A 23,659-nucleotide genomic window follows, 5' to 3' on the forward strand; every position below is an offset into this window, starting at 1 on the left:
AATTGTATTGAAGGGCCTAATAGGCAACTCTCACCATGCACTTGTGTAGCAAGCAGACACGCCAGAAAAACAAAAGTGCAGCAGTCTTCATTGTTGAAGGTTTTGATGACCGTTTGAAGCCATAAACTCTGAAGATGTTTCCCTGCTTGTAAATCAGCATCACACATGGGCACAGTTCCCAGTTACACTTTCAGCAGTTTCAATTTCCCATTTCTTTGAAATGCTTTCACTCAAAGTGTTGGATGCTTATCAGTCTTGTGTCATTTATTTTACTGTAATTAATTTTATTTTTGTAGGATACAACTTGCATGTTGCTCTTGTCTTCCGTATAGGAAAAGCAAATACTGATGTGAAAGTTAATGGTTACAGTTTCCAACATTCTTTAAAGTTTATTATTTTGTGTTCAACAGAACGAAACAAAACCTTTGGAACAATTAAAGGGGAAAGAATGATGACAGAATTTTCATTTTTAGGTGAACTATCCTTTAAAATGTTTAAACAAAATGCAACAAGCATTCACACTCACAGATGCATTAAAATCCATGTGTATCAGTGATCAAAGTGTTTAAACGGCTATAGTGAAAACTAATATTTTGTATCACAAAGAATACTCTGATGATGGAAATTAGTGACATCATGACATTAAAACAAAAGCAGTTTTCACTTCCCTGATTAGATTTGTCTTAAGAAGTTCATGCTTATGAGAGAAAAAACATTTTGCAAACTCATGCTGAATAATCACCATTAAATGCTTTGCATATATGGTTTTGCCCATATAGGTAAATGTACTGTAGCAAAGACTCTAAATTGTTCTGGGCTATTTCAACTTAGATTTGGGTAAAATATGGACATTTTATATTTTTTACCCCAATTTAACCCAACCATTGGTCCATATTTTACCGAACCTATTATATTATAACCTGTATTGTTAAGTTTTAAGAATTTTGCTTTTCAAGCAGTCAAGCAAGATTCAGCATTACTTTTTGTAATGGTGTTTATCATTTTACTTAATTATACATTTTTATTCTACATTTTTATTTATACATTTAGATCTTTTATAGTCTTCATAAATATAGGACTAGCTTTAGCGAATCCAAGCATCTTTTGCAAATGGCCATTTCATTTTTTTTTTTTTTTTTTCAGCACAATAACATGTCCTGTGTGAAAGGTCTCTTTTCTGGCAGATCAGTTTTCTCATGAGTGTTGAAAAGACTCTCATAGTCTCAAATGAAACTCATTTACAGTGCTGTCATTGTCCCTTTCTCAATACGGCATTTGTTTACTATTCCTTTCGTAATTTATTATTTCTGTGCTTTATTTTCTCTTATATAATAACAAGACTTTTCAATTGAATTTGATGTTTAATTTTGTTTATTTGTTGTGTTTTGTTGGGTATACTTTAAAAATTGCTGAGTTATTGTAACCTAACCCAACGTTGGTTTATTTGTTTCAATTTAACTTTAAATTACACTTTTGACTAAAAGGTTGGGTTTGTCTGTATTCGACCCAACATTGTATTTTTTTTTTTTTTTTTGAGTTTACCGTGCTTTTATTTTGTCCACAGCTTTTTTTAAAAAAAACATATTTTTAATCTAAAGCCTATACTTTAAATAATTCTGGGTTGTCCTGACCAATGTTTGGTCAAATGTGGACAAACCCAACCTTTAGATAAATTTTTTTTTTCAGTTAAATTAAAATTTAATTAAATTAAAAATATTTTCAACCCAACTGGGTTTTTTCATATTTTACCCAGCATAACACAAGCTGTAATACAATCCAAAAATTTAAGAGTGTATCCTGACCATAGAGTGAGTCATTTCTAAGCCGAAAAATAGTAATGACTAATAACTAATATTTAAAAACATTACCAAATATATAACAAATATCTGACCAGGAACCAATAATAATAATAAAAATAATTCACTCAAGCAAAAATTGTGAAACCTTCACAAGGTTTTATTTGAAGATTTGGATCAGACAATAAATAAAACGATACAATCAGAATAAATAAATTAAGCTAGAGGGAAAATACATTTAATAAATTACATTGTAACACATTAAAACATCTCATATTTTTAATAAACTCCAAATTGGCCACAATCTTGACACTCGAAAATGCAGCTGAACCACTTCATCCATTTTACCGAGCGTTTCTACAAAGACAACATAAACATTATTCCAATATTCAGTTTAAATATGTAAAAGAGACATTCAGGTCAAGTCTTCAGTAACAAATGTGATGGCACTGGTAAGACTTACCGGTTATTTTTTTCAATCTTGTCAATGATCTTTTTCGTAAACTTGGACTTTGGATTTAAGCATCGTTTTCCAGCTCCATTCTTCAGCGTGGCTCTGTTCAGATACACAGTTGAGTTATTAAAGAGAATACAGATGGATGGATTTCTTCATTCTAACTATGAATTATCATTGTTCTTACATGACTTCCATATGTCCACAGGATGGACTTGAAGGGAGAATTTCAATCTTCTCAATCAGCACTGGCTTCACCATGTTGAGTCCAGCACCAAGACACACACATCTCTGGCTTTTCATATGCTGCCCTGGAGGACGATATAAATAATAATGAAAATGATTCATCTTTAACAACAAAGCAAAAAAAGCTTTTTTAAAGAATAAATAAATTAAATAAAACAACAAATATTAAAGCAAGCAAAAGGATCTTACCTTCAATAGCAACAACAGCTAAACTGACAAGAAGCAGAGCAGTAACAGTCTTCATTGTTCGGTTTCCTGATGGTCTTCTTTCACATTCCACCCTAAACCACTTTCGAATGATCAAATGTTACGACAAGAACTCATTTTATATGCTTTAAAGGGATTTTCCTATGTGATGCGTTGGGCCAGGGCAGAATTTGGCCCAGTTCCATGCATGCTTCCTTTTTATATACCGTTTCTAGGAAATAAGGAGTAAGAGCAGTCCAGATTAAATCTGAATGCTTTCATTATTTTGTTTGGGTTATACGTGTTATAGGGTTTAAACAAACAATACTGGGCAAAAGCAAAGTATATGTGACCTTGTTATTTGCTTTTAATTACCCAACAATTGAATTGTTGAATCTGTAACCCATGGAATTATGTAAGACTGGTATATTTGTGGGAATAGACAAAAATACATTGTATGGGTCAAAGTTGGAATTTTATTTTATGCCAGAAATCATTAAGTTAACATCATGTTCTATCAATATATTTGACCATTTTCTTTAGGTAAATAACAAAGCGTTTGATTTTTGTTTAATTTTTAAGTAGCTAGATGGATTGCACTTCATTTAGACAACTTTTAGGGCGATTTTCTTAGTATTTAGATTTCTTTGCATGCTCAGATTAGATAGCTGTACAAAGCATAGATGGAAATAATGAATTTATGAATGATGTTGTCCAGGTTGACGTATTCCCTAAGCAACAAGTTAAATATAAAAGAGGAAATCATAATTTTTTAAAGGTACTGTAAAAGAAATGGGTTTAAATTCTAAAATAAATACTGTCAAAAATTAGAGTATGGTCTGTCATTTTAAATAGTTAATGTATATACTTCATTGTTTCTCTTTAGTGTTGGATTAGCAGTCGTTCTCAACTGTGTTGACTTATTAAAGTTGAAGAATGTCATTCTATGATAGACTTAAAACAGTAACTCATATACAATTCTAATACACTACACAGATATTTAATAGTATTTGAACTAATATTAACTGACCAATAAACATTAATCTTCATACTACAGTATATTACAGAACAGTAAGTTTGTCCCGTTCCTTCAAATTGCATACTTAGTAACATGACTGTGATGGCCTTCTGCGCATTCACTTACTGCAAACAAAGGTCTTTTCTCATAAACTGCACACACTGTGTTGTGTGTGTATGATAAGATTGTTAGGTCTTCTCTTTTTTTTTTTTTTTTTTTTATGGAGGCAGATTTTCTGGCAAATTGATTGTACTATTCAGCTAAGGGTTCAGGTCACATTTTATATTCTCATTTTTCGTATTGAAAGTTATATTTTTTTATGAATGTGACCATGACAATATCTGTATTGTAGGCTGTTCATTCATCCATTTTCTTTTTGGCTTAGTTCTTTATTAATCAGGGGTTGCCACAGCGAAATGAACTGCCAAATTATCCAGCATATATCATACGCAGCGTATGCCCTTCCAGCCGCAAGCCAACACTGAGAAACACACATACACATACACTTCAGACAGTTCACCCATAGAGCATGTCTTTGGACTGTGGGGAAAATTGGAGCACCAAGATGAAACTCACGTGAACACAGGGAGACCATGCAAACTCCACACAGAAATACCAACTGACCCAGCCGGGGCTTGAACAAGCAACCTTCTTGCTGTGAGGCGATTGTGCTAACCACTGCACCACTGTGACACCCTTGTAGGCTGTTGTTGTAGAAAATTAGACTAGACTGCAAAATGACAGAACTTAAATGGATAATTTACCCACATGTGAGTTTTTTTTTTTACTCACCATTCACTCATCTTCGAATTGTTCCAAACTTTAAAAAGTTTCTTTCTTTCTGATGACACGGCCGTGGTTGGACTTATGGTCAATGTAAAAGAGGAGCTAGAGAGGGCCTACTTTAAACACATAGAACATCAGTATGTGATGCAAGGAGTGTTTAGTCACGAAATGCTTTGAAAACTAAGGAACTTATTATCAGGGGTGGCTCTAAGCAATTCCAGCCTAAGGGCCCAAGTCCTGAAATGCAATCTTTCTACCTTTATTTTAAAATATATTTATATAGCTGTTTTTTACATTATTTATATAGCGACATTTTACATTAATGCAAGCTGTACATTTCAAATGATTATTTATCTTAAAATGAATTTACAGCTAAAAGATAATACATTTTTTTTTAATAAATTTGACTGCTGGGATGCTCCTTCCTGGTAGTAGATACAGAGTACCCACAGCAAAAACAAATAATTTTAAGAAATCCTTTATACCGTCTGCTATTGCCATATTGCAGGGGTGTCAAACTCAATTCCTGGAGGGCCGAAGCCATGCACAGTTTAGTTCCAACCCTGCTCCAACACACTTACCTGTAGGTTTCAAACAAGCCTGAAGGACTCAATTAGATTGATCAGGTGTGTTTAATTAGGGTTGGAACTAAACTGTGCAGAGCTGCGTTCCTTTTGGAACTGAGTTTGACACCTGTGCCATATTGAATAAATGACCATAAAGTAATTTGTATGTTAATTTGTAGTTTCATAGCTAGGGTTGTGTGTTGGTAATCTGTGGTGTAGGAAGCCTTGTGTTTGTGCTATGTGTTTGTGTTTTGTATTTGTGATGTTTGGGAGGCCATAAACGAATTTTACACGTGTGGACAACAAATCCAATTGTAATTCATTCTTCAGCAAAAAAGATTCAATCATTCATTCTTTTATATTCTTTTGGGCTTAGTCCCTTTATTAATCCGAGGTCGCCACAGCGGAATGAACCGCCAACTTATCTAGCATATGTTTTACACAGCAAATGCCCTTCCAGCTACAACCCATCACTGGGAAACATCCATACACTCATACACACACACACACATACACACACACACTAGACAATTTAGCCTATCCAACTCTATACCACATGTTTTTGGACTGTGGGATTAACCGGAGCACCCGGAGGAAACCCACGCCAACATGGGTAGAACATGCAAACTCCACACAGAAACGCCAACTGACCCAGCCAAGGCTCAAGCCAGCGACCTTCTTGCTGTGAGGCGATTGTGCTACCCACTGCACCACTGTGCTGCCCCCAAAAAGAAGATTTAGAAAAAAATGTTGAAAAACTGTATCAATGGCCACCAGTTTTAAGTATTCTTTAAAACATATTCTTTTTTTTTCAACAGAAGAAAAACAAACAGATTTGGAACAAGTTGAGAGTAAGTAAATGATGACAGAATTTTTATATTACAACCCGTTTAAATTATAGACAAATATGTCCTTTTTTGTAATAGTTACTTGACAATCTGCCAGGTCCGTGTAATTAATCATAATGTTATAATAATTGTTTAATACTAAACATCAGAAGTAAACAAATCACTAAACCAGCAGGAATTATAAAACTATATTTATTGTTTTAATGGGCACAGCATACACACAATTAATGGATTAGGATAATACTTTCTATAAAAACGAACTGGTGAAAATAGTAAAAAATGTTGTAATTGTGGACACAGTGCTTTCTTAATTAAGATTACTGACATAAAACATTCATTGGCAATAGGTCAGACCAATTACATATACATATACCATATCTCAACAGTTGAATCATACAAATGTTTAAAGATCACAAAACATAAAAAGAAAGGGAAACACATCTGAGTGTAAATGTCTTTAAAATCATATGTTGTGACATCACGCGGAGGAGGGAAAAATCACATGACATCTCTTCGGTCAAACTTTATTCTTCTCCTTTTTTCCTCTGTTCCTTTGGTTTTGCTTTTTCCCCCTATGTTTGAAAACACAATGACAAAATATTAGTCATATTGTAAACGCAATACACAGACAAGCTATTTTTATACAAGCAGAACATTCAGCAATAAGGCATATCTCACCATCTGCCCTTCAGTAGCCTCTGTCCTTGTTTCCCGTTAGGATCCAAACACACCTTTGACCTCTTTCTGCTTCCCTTTCCTTTTGTTTTTCCCCTCCCTTCCACGACCGTCAATCTATAAGATCAGCAGGAGAAAAAGGCAGACGCAAAGCTCATTTGGAAGTGCAATAGTTCACTAAGTTACAAAATAAATCTCTAGACAGAATAATGATTCAATATTACACTCTAAAAAATGCTGGGTTGGTTTTTTAACCCAAATGCTGGGTTGAGACTGCTGGGTAACAAAATTGGGTTGATTCAACCCAATTTGGGTTGAAAATCGATCTTTATCTATAACCCAGCAGTGCTGGGTTGGGAACGCGGACGTGAAAGAGAGCACGCACGTCACGTCAACATGCAGGGACATCAACGTGAGAAACCGCCATTTTCTTTGCGCTGTCTTTGAGGGGAAGCGAGTGAAATTCTGTGTGAGACGTAAGTTATTTAGTGTGTTTTTAACAATTTTCATAAGAAATAACACACTTAGTTTACTTAGTATAATATACACGCGCTTTTTTTTCTGTTTCTCCGCCTGATGGCCGACTTGTTGCTCCGCCTCACGCTGACCTGTGCTCGCCTTATGGCTGAACTGTTGCTCCGAGTCCGCCTGACGAGCCACCTGTTTGTCCGGATCTGTTTCTCCGCCTAACGGCGACGTGTTTCTCCGGACCTGTTTCTCCGGACCTGTTTCTCCGCCTAACGGCGACCTGTTTCTCCGGACCTGTTTCTCCGCCTAACGCCCGAGCTGTTGCTCCGCCTAACTCCTGACCTGTGCTCGCCTCACGCCCGACATGTTGCTCCACCTCACGCCCAGCCTGTTGATCGGTGGACGGGTAAGCGCGCATGGCATCGGAAGGAGCTCGAAAAGTATAAGGTAACTAATGAAACTAACGTGAAGCATGTTTGATGACCACTTTATAAACACAACACCTAGGATAATTTAGGAGCTTTTTATTGTAATAAAATACCTTTTGAATGACACAGATTTTTATGTTGGCTAGGTGATGACAGTAAGTAACGTTACTGTGATTTGTGATCTTTCTGGGGTGTTAACTGTAAAGCAGTAAGTAGTATTTTTACTATTGTATTTCTTAAGTTTGTTCATGGATTTTTGTGACAATACTTTGATGCATAAGTGTTGAATTCAGCTTCTAACAATGTTTTTTTTTTTTATCAAAATATATACAATAATTGTCCTGCTCTGCATGTACATTTTGTTTAGCTGTACATCTGTACATTGAATAGCAAATGTTATTAATTTACTATGAGCATTTTACATTCTAGACGTGATTTGAGCTATCTTTAATTAATCCTGTATGTAAGGGTCGTTTCATGCTAACGGAAATGTCTGAGCTAAGACTAATTCCAACCTAATCATCTTCGACTGCAAAAAGAAAAAGTTTGACCACCGTTTTATGTGACACCCTGGATAATTATTATCATTTAGGAGTATTTTTGTGATATAGTGACTTTTGGCTAACATGATCTTTTTTCACTTAATTTTGCTTAAACGCTTTTATCTGTTATTCTTTTTCAGATGGATAATTGCGTGAAAATCAAACTAAAAGAATGCAATCTTGAGGAGTTAATCCCCACATTTGAAGGTATGTAATAATATTTTACTTGGTTCATTGTAATCATTAGGGCTGCCCTTGTCTAAACATTTGTCTGGTTGACTTGTGATGTTCATTTGAAGCATTAGTTGAATAATTACAGATTTATTAATAAACCATTTATTCATTAATTCATTTTCTTTTTGACTCAGTCCCTTTATTAATCTGGGGTCGCCACAGCGGAATGAACCGCCAACTTATCCAGCATATTTTTTACACAGCGGATTCATGCAGCATACATTGACCTTGCCAGTGTGGACTTTTTTCTGCAACTAGTGGGTAGCACATTCGCCTCATAGCAACAAGGTCACTTGATCGATCCTTGGCTGGGTCAATAGGCCTTTCTGTGTGGAGTTTGCATGTTCTCCCCGTGTTCGCGTGGGTTTCCTCCAGGTGCCCCGGTTTCCAAAGACGTGGTAAAGGTGAATTAAGTAGACTAAATTGTCAATGGTGTATGTGTGTGAATGAGTATTTGTTTCCCAGTGATGGGTTGCAGCTGAAAGGGCATTCGCTGCATAAAACTTATGCTGGATATGTTGGTGGTTCATTCCATTGTGGTTACCCCAGATTAATAAAGCGACAAAGCTAAAAAGAAAATGAATGAATGAATAATAAATTTTTAGTTGACTAATGGTTATTCAATTATTAGGGGGCAGCCCTAGTAATCATTAGCCACTTCAACACTTTAAACTGAGAGATTGAACTCTAATGCCAATTTGTTTTTGTCTGGTTATTTTTTAAAATCTGCTGTTCATGCAACCAGTGACATTCTCTTGTTTGATTTTTAGCACAGGAGCGAACCTTTCCTCGTTTTTAGGTCAATTTGAATACAATTCAGAGGGTAAGGATTCAATTAAAGGTTTCTCGATGCATAATGATGCATTTAATGCATAATGATTGTCTTAGTTATTTTATTAACAATGAAAATGTTATTTTTATGTTTGTTATTAGGGTGGCATGGGGGCGCAGTGGGTAGTGCTGTCGCCTCACAGCAAGATGGTTGCTGGTTTGAGCCTTGGATGGGTTTCCCCTCCACAGTCCAATGACATGCGGTGTAGCTGAATTGGGTAAGCTGAATTGTCCATAGTGTGTGTGTAAATGAGAGTGTGATGGGTTGCAGTTGAAAGGGCATCTGCTGCGTAAAACATAAAAAGATGTCACCCAAGATGTTCATGTCATTCTTTCTTCAGTCAGAAAGATTTTTTTTTTAGGAAAATATTTCAGCAATTTTATCCATCTTGGACTGAGATTGTGCCTCATTTTTGAAGTTTTTAAAGAAAATTTAAATGCGGCTTCAAATTATACAAATACGGTTGCAAACAGTCCCAGCTCAGGAAGAAGGGTCTTATCTATTCTCATTAAGAAAACACAATTAAATACTTAATAATTTCAAATGCTCATCTTGCCTTACTATTACTTATTAAAAAAAGTTCCTTAGGCAAACCTGTTGTTGCATTGTCATCTTCACTCGGGCCAAAAAATTGCAGCATGGTGCCATGGTCAGTGGTTAACTAATGCAAACACTGGCTGATAGCTTGGTGTGTTATGGCCTTAATTGCTTCTAAAGGTATTTTAGGTGTTCTAAAGTTAACTCTAAAGATATTTAACTTTTACACTTTTGAGTTTTTAATAAATCTTACTTCTATTTATTTTTTCAGATTGGGACCAATATTGCTGAGTATCTTCATCCATTGAATTCAAGAATCTATTGAGTTTCCTCATGTTCTCATCCTTGGAGACCACCACTTCTTTCAAGCCTTTGCTCACGTGCTGTGCTATTTATTATTGCAAAGTACATTACTTGCCAAAGTGGACGTTTGCTATAAAGCATTCTACATCTTTGGTGTGAACTACCCCAAGCAGTGTTCCCTGGTGTGGCAGACTGTGGTTTATGGACATCCTGGGGAGGAGACACTAGCAGTAAGGGTTCTGCTAGCATTAATTTTTGCTGACAAACAGTAATAATTAATACTGTGACCTCACTGCTTCCTTGGATTCTGTGTTCTTTAACTTGTACTTTGGATTGTGGGGGAAAAGGAGCACCCAGAGAAAACCCACACGAACACGGGGAAAACATGCAAACTCCACACAGAAACACCAACTGACCCAGCTGAGGCTTAAACCACCGACCTTGTTGCTGTGAGGCAATCGTACTACCCACTGTGCCACCATGACACCCATTTCTAAAGAATAGTTTTAATAACTCATTTCTAATAACTGATTTCTTTTCTCTTTGCTATGATGACGGCACATAATAATGGACTCGATATTTTTTAAGACACTCTACACTGCAGTTACATTGCAACTAATGTTTCTTACAGACTCTTTTATATCTCAGGATTGATGTTTGCACATGATTGTTCGAGTAAAAGTTAAAAAAAGTTTTCCTATTTCAAATTTGTTTTAAAATGCTTCCATCCTCAGGTTTCATTTTAACTTTTATATCTGTTTTTTCTTCAAAACTGCATTTACATTGAACTTGATCATCCTTACTGATGATTGCTTTATAGCTCATATATTGATGTTTGCACATAATTGTTAAAGGGAAAGTTATAAAATGTTTTCTTATTTTTTCTTAATATAAAATTTGTATTTTCTTAGTTTTTATTGTTTGTTTTGTTTTTTCAAGCTGTTTGATGCCTTTTCATTATTACTTTCACATATTTTTTTCTGCATTGCAGTTGATGATTTATATGAGAATATGTTGATGTTTGTGCTCAAATTACTTTCTGACTTCAGTCATTTAGATGCATTTTCATTATTACTTCCTTATACTATTGTTTTTCTCTACTCTGCAATAACATTGCAATTGCCTTACTGATGATTCCTGATTTATAAATGATGCAAATGTTTTTGAATGTATTTCAAATATGCATTTTCTTAAGGTAATTTGTCTGATTTCAGTCTGATGCATTGTTACTGAACTTTAGTCAGTGTTTCTGTGATACAGTTTGATAAATTTTCACAGAAATCGTCTTAACCCTTTAACAACCCTTTCAAGAAAAAAAAATTGGATTGCATTTCTCAACTGCTAATGTCGCTATTGAACACAATCAGTACATTTTAACACATGTTATAATTTCTAAAATATCAACCTCTACCAAATGATTGATATGTATGTTTATGGTAAAAGTACCAGAATTATGAAAAATCTGAAAAATTATGTGTAAGACCAATTAAAAAAAAATATATATATATATATATATATATTTATATGTATATAAACATTTTGAACACTAAATCATCTTTTTTCTTATGACTTTAACAGTCATTATTTAAAACAGTAAAAACAAGGTCAACCATTTGGTAGAGCAGGCAGTCAAAGGGTTAATGCTGAGGTGCAGATGGGAAAAATCTCAAATTCATTTGGACACATTTTATCTTTTGTCATAAATAAAATTCCATTACTGAACAACTATGTATTGCTGTAGAATTGTTTTTATTTTAGTGATTTTAATCATCAGTTTCTAGATTAAATTTCTGACCCATTTTGGGTTACATTCAACCCAGCAGTGTAGTAATTTTTAACTAATAGTTGGGTTAAAATCACAACCCAGCATGCTGGGTTAAACTTGTAACCCAACTTGCTGGGTTAAAGTAACCCAGCGTTGGGTTTGTCCCTTTTTTACCCAGCGCTGGGTTACCAAAACAACCCAAATTGGGTTGTTTTCAACCCAGCAGTTTTTAGAGTGTAGCATGTAACAGAAAGCGCCTACATAATCTCTTTGTTTGAGCAGGATGGACTTGGTTGAAACACATCAACTGCCTGAATGGATCTAGGGTTGACTGTTTTATAAGGTTTTCCTATGCACCGACAGCGCTGAGAACCCCCTCCTCCATGCCCTGTTTCACAAGGGATAAAGCAGCGATTAGTGGAAATCAAGAAAAACTGCACTGTAATCCCCCCCCCCTTCACTGTTAGAGAAAACCGATTGCAACAAACCGTTCAAGTTCAAAACCTAATCCTAATGAGTCCTGTGAACTTAATCCATTTGAGTAAATGAAGCAATTTGAGCAAAGTAAAACCCAAGAAATGAAGAGAACTCAAACCAACTGACTACTGTATAACACAATAAGTCAAGGCAACTCAAACTGTTTGAGGAAACAGATTAAACAAACCGTTTGAGTTAAAAAACTATAAGAGTACTGTGTCCTTGGTTCATTTAAATTGAAGCAATGAGGTGTTGAATTAACCCATTATCTTCAACACTGAGTTCAAAACTCTTTTCAAATGAGTTTGAGTTAACTACATTTCATTTGATAAAGTTGACTCTTCTAAACTGTAGACTGGACTGACAGAAAACAGGCCTCGTGCCAAAACACATTTTTATAACACTTAGACCAACAATTTAAAAAAAGAGATTGTTAATGTTAAAAGAAAAATGTATGGTTATATGGGTTAAATAGAGCCTGACCACAGTATTATTTAAATAAAAGGACAAAAAATAGAATAGAAAGTGTTAGTATTAGAGAGCATTTTATTAAAATAGAACATAAATATACATGAATGTGTTTGTTTTAGAGGACCAGACTATTTTTAATGGAGTGTGGACAATCCAAAAAACAATATAGTAAACGTAAAAGTGCACTTAAAAGCAAAGGTACAACAAAATGGACAGCTTTTGTAATGTTTTTATTTTGATATGCTTAACAGAATAATTAGCTTTCATCAATAACACCATCAAAGAGCAAACATGATTATGATTCATTCCATGACTCTGGAAAAGTATGTAAGAACAATTACTGCATGCTGTGGAAAAGATACACTTAAAAATAAATAGATAAATAAAAATCTTATTTTAACACAAATTATAGGTAAAAATGGATAAAACGTACTACTTGAGGAAGGTTAATTTTTTTAAATATAAAACAGTGCACAAATTTAGCCCAGTTTTTTTTTTTTTTTTTTTATTTTAACCAAATTTGGGTTGAAATAACTCAGCATTCTTGTTTTGTTTAAAAATGCATTGTTAAAATTTAAAATATGTATACATCAACTGAAGATTTGACCAGAAACATTCAACAAAGTTTTAAAATCTTAAATAATTACTATCACATCATGTTAATATTGTGTTAAAGAGTTAACTAAAAGGATTTACTTTGCCAAGGTGTGTTATGTGTGTTAAAACTATCAGCTTACCTACTGACTGTGCAAGACTCATTCCAAACAGCAGCGCACAAAGCAGTATGAGAACAATCTGATTCATGCTTCCTCTCACAGGCAGCTCAGGAAAAATGTTTCCCTTCTTTAACAGTCTTTGGTTTATCAGGCACGCACTTACTTTCATTTTCCTGTCTTCCAATGAAATCTCTCAAAAACACGTCCTTCATCCCAATGGTTCTTGGGGGGAAAATCCCTGCATGAAACAATAATGTTGAGGTGTTTTTGACAATTCCTAATCTCTGTAATCTGAACTTTTTTTTTGTCTCTGAGTCCCCTGAGTAGAGAGAATGAATATACAGAAAATAACACAATGATTGTTATTCTTTCAGTCAGTCTGTTCATAGTGAGTGTGTTTTATGTAAAAGCACTGTGTTTTGTGTCTTGGCACTAGTTAAACATTAATTTTAGTGCCTCTCGAATAAATGAGAGAAATGTGTACTTAGCAAATGATTGATCATCTAATATTTACATTTAGGAAGATATTAACCAGAGTTATTTTTTACTTTCCATACAGTTAAAAAAAAAAAACTGAAACTGTTTAATGATGGAAATATACTGGATAATAAATGAATTAATTAAATACATAAAGAGGATTTGCGATAACAGGATTTTATTTATTATATAATACATCTTTTTTGTCAAATGTTATTTGGTGTTTGTGCTAATCATTATGGAAATCTGATAACTAAAAGGAGATGATGAAATAGGCAAGATAAACATTTAAAATGTACCAACTAAATAAAAAAAGCAAAATAATAATAATAATAAAATAAAAAGCCTTTCTTTTTGTCTGATAATTGAAAGGATTTCACATATGTTTTTTTTTTTTTTTATAATTCAGTTAAATTTTAAAACCAATTTACTGTAAATCAGAAGATTTTTAAATACCAGAGGGAAATTAGTTCAGGTCAAGGATAAGTGGGAGTTTAACTAAAATGGTACTGGTGATTAATGAGCAGAGTTGTTCTCATATTTCAATGGAAAGGAGGTGCGCACACACACACACACACACACACACACACACACACACACACACACACTCTCTCTCTCTCTCTTTTGCGACAAATGAATAAGTGAAATTAATGTGAAGCAGTGTTGGGGTTAAGATTCAGGCACAAAATGTGCAACAAAACGCTGTTCAACAAAAACAAACAGGTGAATCTGATAGGTGTGTGTTAGCCAACACAGACAGACTAAGCAAACTTACCAACAAATGTAACCCAAGAATCAAAGACAGGGCAACAAACATAATACTAGGACACAGAAAGAAAAAGTACAAAATTAATTCTGCATATAATGATAAAAATGTGACGGTAGTGCATATTTACTTTGTTCAATCTGACTCTGAGTACCTTTAAACGTGTATTATGTCTTAAAAGATATCTGTATTTGTATTTTATGATCTGTACTTTTTTACGAATCGTGATTATGTAATTTTGTGGTATTGTTTTTTATTAGTTTTTTATTTTTTGTGTGTGAAATTTTGTGCTGCTGTCTTGACAGGTCTCACTGGAAGAAGAGATTGTGCCGTCTCTGTGATCTCCTGGCTAATTAAAGAAAATAACAATAATAAATCACATACAAAAGTTATGTCAACTGAAAAAGAAATAGAAACACATCTGGCAACCAGAAAATCTGAATATATATATATTTTCTGCTCTTTTATTTCATGTAATGCACCTTCGACAACAAATTACTTGCTCTTATTTATATTTTAAAAACAACATTTTACTGATGTGAGAGTTTCATAGCTGTTATAGAGATACTAACATTTTAATTATACTAATGTTTTGATATATATATATATATCTTTCTGTGTGGAGTTTGCATGTTCTCCCTGCGTCCGGGTGGGTTTCCTCCGGGTGCTCCGGTTTCCCCCACAGTCCAAAGACATGCGGTACAGGTGAATTGGGTGGACTAAATTGTCCATAGTGTATAAGTGTGTGTGAATGTGTGTGTGGATGTTTCCCAGAGATGGGTTGCAGCTGGAAGGGCATCCACTGCATAAAAACTTGCTGGATAAATTGGCGGTTCATTCCGCTGTGGCGACCCCAGATTAATAAAGGGACTAAGCCGACATATATATATATATATATATATCAAAACCATAACATTTTCTATGGCGCCCTCTAGTGGTCTTATCTGTGAATTTCTAAGCTATCTAATATCTAAGAAGATGTCTAAATTTTATTAATTCATTCATTCATTCAATCATTCATTCATTTTCTTTCGGCTTTGTACCTTTATTCAACGGGGGATGCTCTTCCAGCTGAAACACAGTACTGGGAAACATTCAAACACATGTCTAAATTTGTACTTTGTATAAATATAATTATGATGTGTTTGACAAATCACGATGAACATACACACAATATCACAGTATTGTATTATTTTCTTTTTGGCTTAGTGCCTTTATTAATCAGGGGTCGCCACAGCGGAATGAACCGCCAACTTATCCAGCATATGTTTTAGCACTGAAACCCATCACTAGGAAACATCCATATACACTACGGACAATTTAGCTTACCCAATTAACCTGTACCACATGTCTTTGGACTGTGGGGGAAACCAGAGCACCCAGAGAAAACCCACGCAATCACAGGGAGAACATGCAAACTCCACACAGAAATGCCAACAGACCCAGCCGGGGCTCGAACCAGCGACCTTCTTGCTGGGAGTTTACCGTGCTACCCACTGCGCCACCATGTCACCTTTTAAAAATATGTATAATTAAATAATTTAATGTACGTGTTTATTTCAATTGCATTGTAGTGATCCACACACAAATGTCACTTAATTTGTGAAAATGTCTTTTTCATTCATACCAGAGTTTATCTCTTCAAGCACAAAGTCAGTTTCAACATTTGACTAGGTGAATTGAGGTGTATTGCTGCACACACTAATATCACCTAGGTGGACTGCACACACAGTCTGTTATCACAGTTTCTTTAGTTTTTCAGTTTTGTTGGGGGAAAGGCCTAAATCTTGTACATACATGTTAGCAGTTAGAGTGGGCAGAAAATGTAGGTCATTCCCCAAAGAAAACTGTAAAACTTAAGGAAAGTCTCCAATCTCTCCTATAGGCTACTTTAAAGATCAAATTAAGTCAACATATTTTAATTTCGGTTCATGAGTTATTAAAGATTCAGCTTGATTTGTAGGTGTCAGTTGTTTACTATAATGTAAGCTAATATGACTAGCAGCAGGATACAGCTAATTCAACTCAAAGTTTTTCTTACACTTTTGCTATTCTTTAAAATAGAATGAACTGATTTATTTTATATGCAAATACTAAATATTAACAATATATAAGTCAAGTAATGGCGACGCAGTGGTGCAGTAGGTAGTGCTATCACCTCAGAGCAAAAGGGTCTCTGGTTCGAGCCTTGACTGGGTCAGGTGGCGGTTCTGTGTGGAGTTTGCATGTTCTTCGCTGCGTAAAGCATGTGCTGGATAAGTTGCAGGTTCATTCTGCTGTGGCGGCCCCAAATTAATAAAAGGACTTAGTCGAAAAAAACCAAAAAACGAATGAATGAATGAAGTCAAGTAACTGTAGAGTTGTGTTGTGTCATGTGATTTAAATTCCCTGTATTGAGATCAAACAGTGGAATGTTGCTGCTGTTTCTTTAAATGCTCTCACCCAGCTGACGAGCTACGTCACAGCACATGACCCATATTACAATCACATTTTACCCATTTATTATTTTGACCATTGATATAGGAACAACGCCTGATATGTCAAGTCGTACTGTCCGAAAAGCTTCTCGATAAGGATTGTATAATGGTTTTGCAAGCTGAGTGAAGCGCGAGCGGACAGCGGTATTGACGCAGGGCGGTCACATGAATTTGAACTGAAGATGGCGGACCAGAGCTCAGGAGCATCGGGACAGCACAGCACTGAAGTTTCTGAAACTTTAGTGTCATCTAACGAATTCATCAAACCCCACATGAAGGATAGCGACGGACATAAGGCCATCAGTCCCGAGGAGTCGCTTTCTCCGGCCTCGGTGATTTACTTTAAGGAGGCGCTAACTTATAACTCTAGTATACAGTTTACCAAGACGAGCTCTTCTCTTCCTGCACCAGTGCGCTATGAATTCCAGATTGAGAAGATTAACAAGAAAACAAGAAGTGAGTATATGCTATGATCATCTGCTTATGGGTTCATTTGGCAGGATTGTGTTGGTGTCTTTTGCACTTGAACGCGCAGTAATGTTTGACATGGGCACTGTGGTTCAATGTCAACAACATTGCACAATGACAGGCACTGCGGCGTTTTTTCGTGTTTACATTTTGCTGTTCAGTCTTTTAAAGAGTCCTCGGTTTCTTCTTAGATATATGACTTCTAATTAAGTTAATGAATCAATAGATGACCTACCACTGGCACAAACTGTCATTAGCTTGCAGCGCTGATGCCCACTCGTTGGACAGTTGGAATTTGTATGATGCTCAGATTTGCAGTCTTTTTTAGGTTGTCATTTGGTTTAGTGTGTGTTTTAACATTCATGTATTTCATTTTTAGCTCTTTAGCTATCTTGTGTCATGTAACTTCGATATGTAAATTACAAATAGTCTACATATGCAGTATTTATAAAGTCAGTATTGAATGACATATTGGAGTGGCTGAGATTCTGTGAAGACATCCAATAATTTGCATTTCCATAGGTCCAAATAAGCTTGGGTGTTTTTAATGGTTAAAAAGATATGGAAGCAGAATTGTGTATCATTTTTGGTTTGAAAATTTTCTGTTTTTAAAACTCAGAAAATATGTTTATGTTGATGTCACTTTGAGCTTTTGTGGCTAACTGTGAAATACAGGTGAACCTTGGAAAAACTAAAATAATTGTATAATCTGTATGTCTCGTGTTTTGAGTTCTGACATGCTGTGAAGAAATGACTGGCTAAGAAGAACTGCTGTTTATTTAGGCTTATCAGTAGGGCTAGACAGAATCTGTGGGAAGTTTTTGCTATTTCTGTGCAGAATTTTGTTAAAAAATCTGTGGATTTATGTGAAATGATTTGAGGAGAATCATAACTAAAAACTTAATTTATGAAATTAAAAAAGTAATACATTTTTAACTTTTATTTAATGTTTATAATGCAAATTCAATTAGATCCACTTATTTGGTAAGCTAGGCAAGTCTCATATAATAATCTAAAAGACAGAAAATATTACTTTACAAACTGTATTGTAAATAAATCATATGAACATTTTTATATTAGTCAATAATATTCCTGAAATAATTTAAAAACTGATTAAATATAAATTTACACACATTTAATCAAGTAAATAAATAGACTCAACGATGGGCTAAAAATCTGTGAAAATCTGCGTATTTCAGTGCGCACAGATTTCGTGCGGGCCTACCATCACACACTGGATGCAAAGCACTGTACAATGTCTTTTAAACTTGAACATTATTTTCTTTGAGTGTTTTATACGCTATCATTTGACATTCTTCTGTGTTACTTAGCAAAGAAAAGAAACAATGTAAAGACATGGCACATAGAGATGGGCTTTAGCAAAGTCTTTATTCCGTAGTATTTGGCTTGGAAAAATACTGGAATAATTTTAGGAAATGTTATTGTTTATTGTGGAGAATGAGAACATTAGTCGTGGATTCTTAATATTCCTGCTTTTTTCAATATTTAAAGTCATGAATATTTAGGATTTTTTTAATGTAAAATAATTTATTAAACAATTTATTTGTTTTTATTAGATTTTTTTTGTTAATTTGTATAAATATGTTACAACATAGCACTTATTCAGACATAGACCTTGCAGTAATGAGAATTTCAGGTGAAATGTAGTAAAATAAAAAAGTTTTAATTCTTATGTTGAAATGATACATTGTACTTGGTAGAATAGTTAATTGTCTTTACTCTTATGTTGTATTTATATCACTAAATTAGTAAGTTTTATATTCAAAATCCAAAGGTCTGTGTTGTTTTATTAGTTTCATGAGAATAACCCAATTAGCCTGATTATAATATTTTTTTGTGTAATAGGTGAAATTGAAAATATGATATATTTTCATTTTATGATTGGGAGTTAAATACACTACCTTGCAAAAATTTAGGGTCTCTAATTTTTATTTGAGCTTTTTTTTTGCTCTTTTGTTTTAAAAGAAGTATTTTATGCTTGTTACGTTTTCTAATTTATTATACCATTAAAATATTTTATGCATAATAGAAAAGGTGATTTTTTTCACCATCTTTGCTTGGCATCATTGTTCATTGTTCAGCTCATTCTAATATGCTAATTTGCTGCCCAAGAAACATTTTTTATTGCTTTGTGTACTGTAAATAGGTATGATGAGCTTTGTTTTGTGATGTGCTTTTTAAAAATTTTTATTTAAATTTTTTTAAATGTATTATTTATTATTACTATTTATTATTTTTACATTTGCTTTTAATTTTTTTTTTTTTAAATTGAATCACTATTTAAAGTGATTTGTTTTTTCTTCAAAGAATAGTGTTGGGGCCAGAGCTTACAATACAGCTAATCTGGTGCCTTAGTGGACATTCATAGAGCCATTACAAAATGTTTTTTTTTTCTGTCTAAGAAATGTTTCTAAATATATAAAATATAGATTATATATAATATAAGATTAAATATAAATATATATTTAATTAATGAAAATAAAAATTCATTAATACAGTATAATTGTTTTTATTTCCACTTTATCAATTCAGTCAATCCTTGCTGAATAGAATATTAATTTCTTTCAAAAAACATTTTGTGACTCTTTTGAACAGTAGTTAGTTTGTAGGGCTACATAGAATATAGGTTGAGCGTTGATAATGAATTGAATATTGCAATATTTCACAACAGTCACACATGGCAGGATCTGCGATGTTGAGTTGCCATTGTAATTAACCATGAACCACTGTTCAGAACACTTGTGTGATTTTTGTCATTGCAAAGTTTAACCAGTAAAAGAGTTTCATTTGGATGTGTTTTTAAGGCCTGTGACTGAAACTCAAGCTAATTTAAACCATTTAGACCCAATAAATGATCAAATTTACATCTTTAAGAATGATTATTTAATTAGTCTTACAGTGAAGACTGCAGCGTTATTTCATATTTTGATTTCTGAATTGCTGTACCTCATTACTGTTCGACTCCACAAAGCACTGCCTATTTTATTTATATCTTTGTTGTATTGTATTTTTATGCCTGTAATTACATTTTATTCAGACTATAAAATCATCCCATTCAATATAAACTTCCTTCCAAATAGTTATTTAAATCAAATGTGAGCTTTATATAGCAATGTGTGTAGACAAAATTATCGCAATATCATTGTTTTTAATATTGTACAATCCTAGTTCATACCCAATTTAGGTTCATAAATGGGCTGCTTTCAGTGCTTTTCTTCTGTAAATAATTAATGAGGTTTGCATTATAGATTACTTCTAATATAGTTTAACCCCATTTGATATCAATGTTTGCATGTGGGGTTCTTTTTTCAGTGGCTTGAAAAAACTCTTTGTGTAAGATAAACGATGGGGACGTTGAAGATTTTATTAAAGAAGTTTATTTAGCATAGCAGTCTCAAAGTATACTGCAATAGCTTGGATTTAGTGAAGTTGGAATGAATTCGGAGCATCCTCAGTTCAAACATTTGAAAATTTTTTTAGTTTAAAAGTCTCCAAGAAATAAAACTAACCATATGATTTTTTTTAGCTCACATTGGCAGTTTTGTGGTGGACAATTTATCTGTGTGTCTTTTAAGAAAAAATAGTTTGCCCTTCTAACCTTTAAATGAAATCTGAAACTTATGTGATTTTAAGACAATGGGCATAGCTAACGTTGCTGCAACTGTCAGTTTTGACAACAAACAGAAATGGTGAGGAGGATGAGTTTTTTAGGTTGTAAAACTCTTCTAAAACCCATTTGCTGATCTTTTTGAATGAATTGCCTGCTTTACTACATCCATTTAGCCCACTATAGAAAAAATTAGGCCACACCCACTGTTTGCTCATTTAAAATTCTATTTCTCTTGTAACTTATGAAAATAATAAAAATCACAGCTTGCGGTTTAGGAGGACTTTAATGTAAAGGAAGTTCTTCCTGCTATCATAACTATATCACAGCTCTGCACGTCGCAAAGATATATTTTTGCTGCTTGTTGCTACTTAAAACTAATGAGCAGAATCAACACAATTCTTGAGAATTTTTTTAGCGGACAACTTCTGAAATTAACTTTAATTAGTTAACTTAATTGATTTGTGTTGAGACAACATAAAACAACTGTGTGGAACCCAGCATTTTTTACAGTGTGTATGTTAATGATGTTTCGACACTCCATTGTCTGAGATGCTTTTTTGTGTCCCACACCCATCTCCATTCTAAAGCAGCTCACCGTTTCAAGATGTGATCCTCTCAAACAGTGCAGAAGCAACAAAACTGTTGACTCCCATCTTCTCAAAATAATTTTAGCGCTTTTAGGAAATGAGCATCAACACACATTCATCGTGCAGTGTAATCTAGGTCGGGGCAGAAGACGGTTTCTTACACTTCTCATTGCTCAACAACACCACCCAAAATTGAGAATGGTTCATAATTGTGGCAATATTTTTTTTTTAAACCAACCAATACAAACTTTCATGTTTATTTCACACACATTTAAGCTCTCCTTTAAACATATTCTCTAGTAAAACCAGCTTTATCAGCACAGCTCAGATTTCTTAATCAATATTTCCTCCATCCTTCACTTTTGCGGCTTGTGGATCATTGATAGCAGCCCCCTATCCATTGCCAACAACCCTCAGGCCTCTCGGGACCCGTGTGTGTCCCCCTCCACCATCTGCTCACGTGATTCCCACAATCCTCCTCAGCATCACTGCAGCCATCTTGCTTAACACCCTCCCATCTGCAGCGCTCTCAGCCAATCATGCGAAAGCAAGCGGCTGGGCTGTGAGCAAGGGAGGGACTGAGAGAGAGAGAGACGTCTATGATTGTAGCTCCACTGAGGCTCACACAGCATCTCAATCCCCTGGCTGTGCTGAGCCAGAAAACACTCAAAGCCATTATTCACAGGCGAGGATTGTAGCTGTCGTTGCTCATTTACAAGACGAGGCCAGTGTTGAGCCCTGGAAGAATAACACCCCTTTTTGTCAAGCTTGTCGTGAACTGCTGGTGGATTTTTTTCTTCTCTCCTTTCTTTCGTTTCTCTTGCCTCTCCTTTTTCATTCTTCCTTTGTTTTGGACAAGACTCTTGGTCGAAGTGGATCGGAGAAGACAACAAATCACTCCTCTTCCTTGCACCTGACTCTTCCGGCCATCGTGAGTGTTGTTTTCGTCGCAGCTCCAGCTATCAGCTGAGTCACCATGTCTGATCTGACGCCCCAGAGCGAAGCCCCCACCCCCACCACTGACAAGATCACACAGGCTGCCAGGGAGACCATCTACCTATGCAACTTCCGCGTGTCGGTGGATGGCGAGTGGCTGTGCCTGCGAGAGCTCAACGACATTTCGCTCACGCCAGATCCCGAGCCAGCTCATGAAGGTAGGAGCTCACAGCATCACTAGGCCTCCATGACTGTTTTGGTGCTGGGCGGTGCTGGCCCAGCCTTCCACCATCACGCTCTCAGCCGTCCCTTCAGGCCTGCCTGGAAATGTAGTTTTTAATGCAGCTCCACTGTTTGTGTGTGTGAAGGTATTTTCCTATACACTGAAGGATTTGAGAGAAGCATTTGGGGTTTTGCAGCTTTATTTAAATTCAGTTACAATCACATGGAATAAATTAAGCAGATGCTTCAGAATGAAAGTCATTCCTGTGTGAAAGTAAACTCAAAAATGTAACTGTAACTCCTGACTGTGACTTTTAGATTCATTGGTTGCAATACATTTAGTTTCTTAAAGGTGAAATAAAAAAAAATTGATGTTAGTTTTAAGGATATTTATAAGTTGGAGTGCTCCGAAACAGTGACAAAATTTGCATTTAAAAACGTATAAGAAATGATGTAAACATCTAAAGCTTGCCGTCACTTTTGCCTAATTTCTCATCAAATCCCGACCAATCAAAGGCTCTCTAGCATCCGACATACCCTGCCATGCAAATAAATGTTTCAAAGCACTTCACTGGACCTAAAGGTGAAATAGGCCTGTTCTCAGCAAAAGAAGCTGTATTTGTAGAGGTAGCAATAATATTTTGTTCCTATATTAAGCACAGTTTGCACTGAAATTCTTACATTTGTTTTGTTCTTATGTCTGTCAGTGTTTTTGTTGCTCATTAGATGGAACAATTTCTGAAAGGG

General features: G+C 34.9%; 3 protein-coding genes and 1 long non-coding RNA gene across 19 annotated transcripts in view; 2 read left to right on the forward strand and 2 right to left on the reverse strand.

The window, feature by feature from the left end:
- Positions 1–1,935: 1,935 nt before the first annotated feature.
- On the reverse strand, positions 1,936–3,303 carry cxcl11.1 (chemokine (C-X-C motif) ligand 11, duplicate 1). Its single transcript, NM_001386779.1, has 4 exons — positions 2,686–3,303; positions 2,438–2,561; positions 2,260–2,352; positions 1,936–2,153 (listed from the first exon to the last, which is right to left on the reverse strand). Exons 1-4 carry the CDS (start codon positions 2,738–2,740, stop codon positions 2,141–2,143), a joined length of 285 nt encoding a protein of 94 aa, NP_001373708.1. The 5' UTR covers positions 2,741–3,303; the 3' UTR covers positions 1,936–2,140.
- A 2,773-nt stretch (positions 3,304–6,076) lies between these two features.
- cxcl20 (chemokine (C-X-C motif) ligand 20) lies at positions 6,077–13,742 on the reverse strand. Of its 2 annotated transcripts, none has more exons than XM_009301661.4 (4): positions 13,512–13,742; positions 11,946–12,072; positions 6,579–6,692; positions 6,077–6,472 (listed from the first exon to the last, which is right to left on the reverse strand). In XM_009301661.4, exons 1-4 carry the CDS (start codon positions 13,558–13,560, stop codon positions 6,418–6,420), a joined length of 345 nt encoding a protein of 114 aa, XP_009299936.1. In that variant the 5' UTR covers positions 13,561–13,742; the 3' UTR covers positions 6,077–6,417. The 2 variants fall into 2 exon arrangements, with proteins under 2 accessions (XP_009299936.1, NP_001108527.1); NM_001115055.1 differs by having other exon boundaries at positions 6,391–6,472; positions 13,370–13,577.
- LOC141385589 (uncharacterized) lies at positions 7,432–11,353 on the forward strand. Of its 3 annotated transcripts, none has more exons than XR_012406291.1 (6): positions 7,432–7,490; positions 7,618–7,679; positions 8,154–8,220; positions 9,018–9,070; positions 9,181–9,296; positions 9,888–11,353. It is a non-coding gene; the product is annotated as an uncharacterized lncRNA (long non-coding RNA). The 3 variants fall into 3 exon arrangements; XR_012406293.1 differs by having other exon boundaries at positions 9,023–9,070; XR_012406292.1 differs by lacking the exon at positions 7,618–7,679.
- A 3,300-nt stretch (positions 13,743–17,042) lies between the features above and the next one.
- The window catches only part of rufy3 (RUN and FYVE domain containing 3), a 33,197-nt gene continuing 26,580 nt past the window's right edge, over positions 17,043–23,659 (forward strand). For 7 of the 13 annotated variants that reach the window (XR_012405869.1, XR_012405871.1, XR_012405870.1 and 4 more), the window contains exon 1: positions 17,043–17,524. Coding sequence is in view for 8 of the 13 variants with exons in the window: in XM_073950339.1 (XP_073806440.1) it covers positions 17,251–17,524 (274 nt within the window). In the remaining 5 variants the exon portion in view is untranslated. 13 annotated transcript variants of the gene reach the window in all.

The sequence above is a fragment of the Danio rerio genome, chromosome 5, assembly GCF_049306965.1.
Source record: "Danio rerio strain Tuebingen ecotype United States chromosome 5, GRCz12tu, whole genome shotgun sequence".
Lineage (NCBI taxonomy): Eukaryota > Metazoa > Chordata > Actinopteri > Cypriniformes > Danionidae > Danio > Danio rerio.

Coding starts and splice junctions, on each gene's coding strand:
- cxcl11.1 (NM_001386779.1), bottom strand. CDS start 2,740: ATGAAGACTGTTACTGCTCTGCTTCTTGTCAGTTTAGCTGTTGTTGCT. Junction 2,562..2,685: donor AGCTGTTGTTGCTATTGAAG/GTAAGATCCTTT, acceptor ATCGTCCTCCAG/GGCAGCATATGAAAAGCCAG. Junction 2,353..2,437: donor TGTGGACATATGGAAGTCAT/GTAAGAACAATG, acceptor GTATCTGAACAG/AGCCACGCTGAAGAATGGAG.
- cxcl20 (NM_001115055.1), bottom strand. CDS start 13,517: ATGAAAGTAAGTGCGTGCCTGATAAACCAAAGACTGTTAAAGAAGGGA. Junction 12,073..13,369: donor GAGTCTTGCACAGTCAGTAG/GTAAGCTGATAG, acceptor CTTGTGAAACAG/GGCATGGAGGAGGGGGTTCT. Junction 6,693..11,945: donor TGCTCAAACAAAGAGATTAT/GTAGGCGCTTTC, acceptor CTGATCTTATAG/ATTGACGGTCGTGGAAGGGA.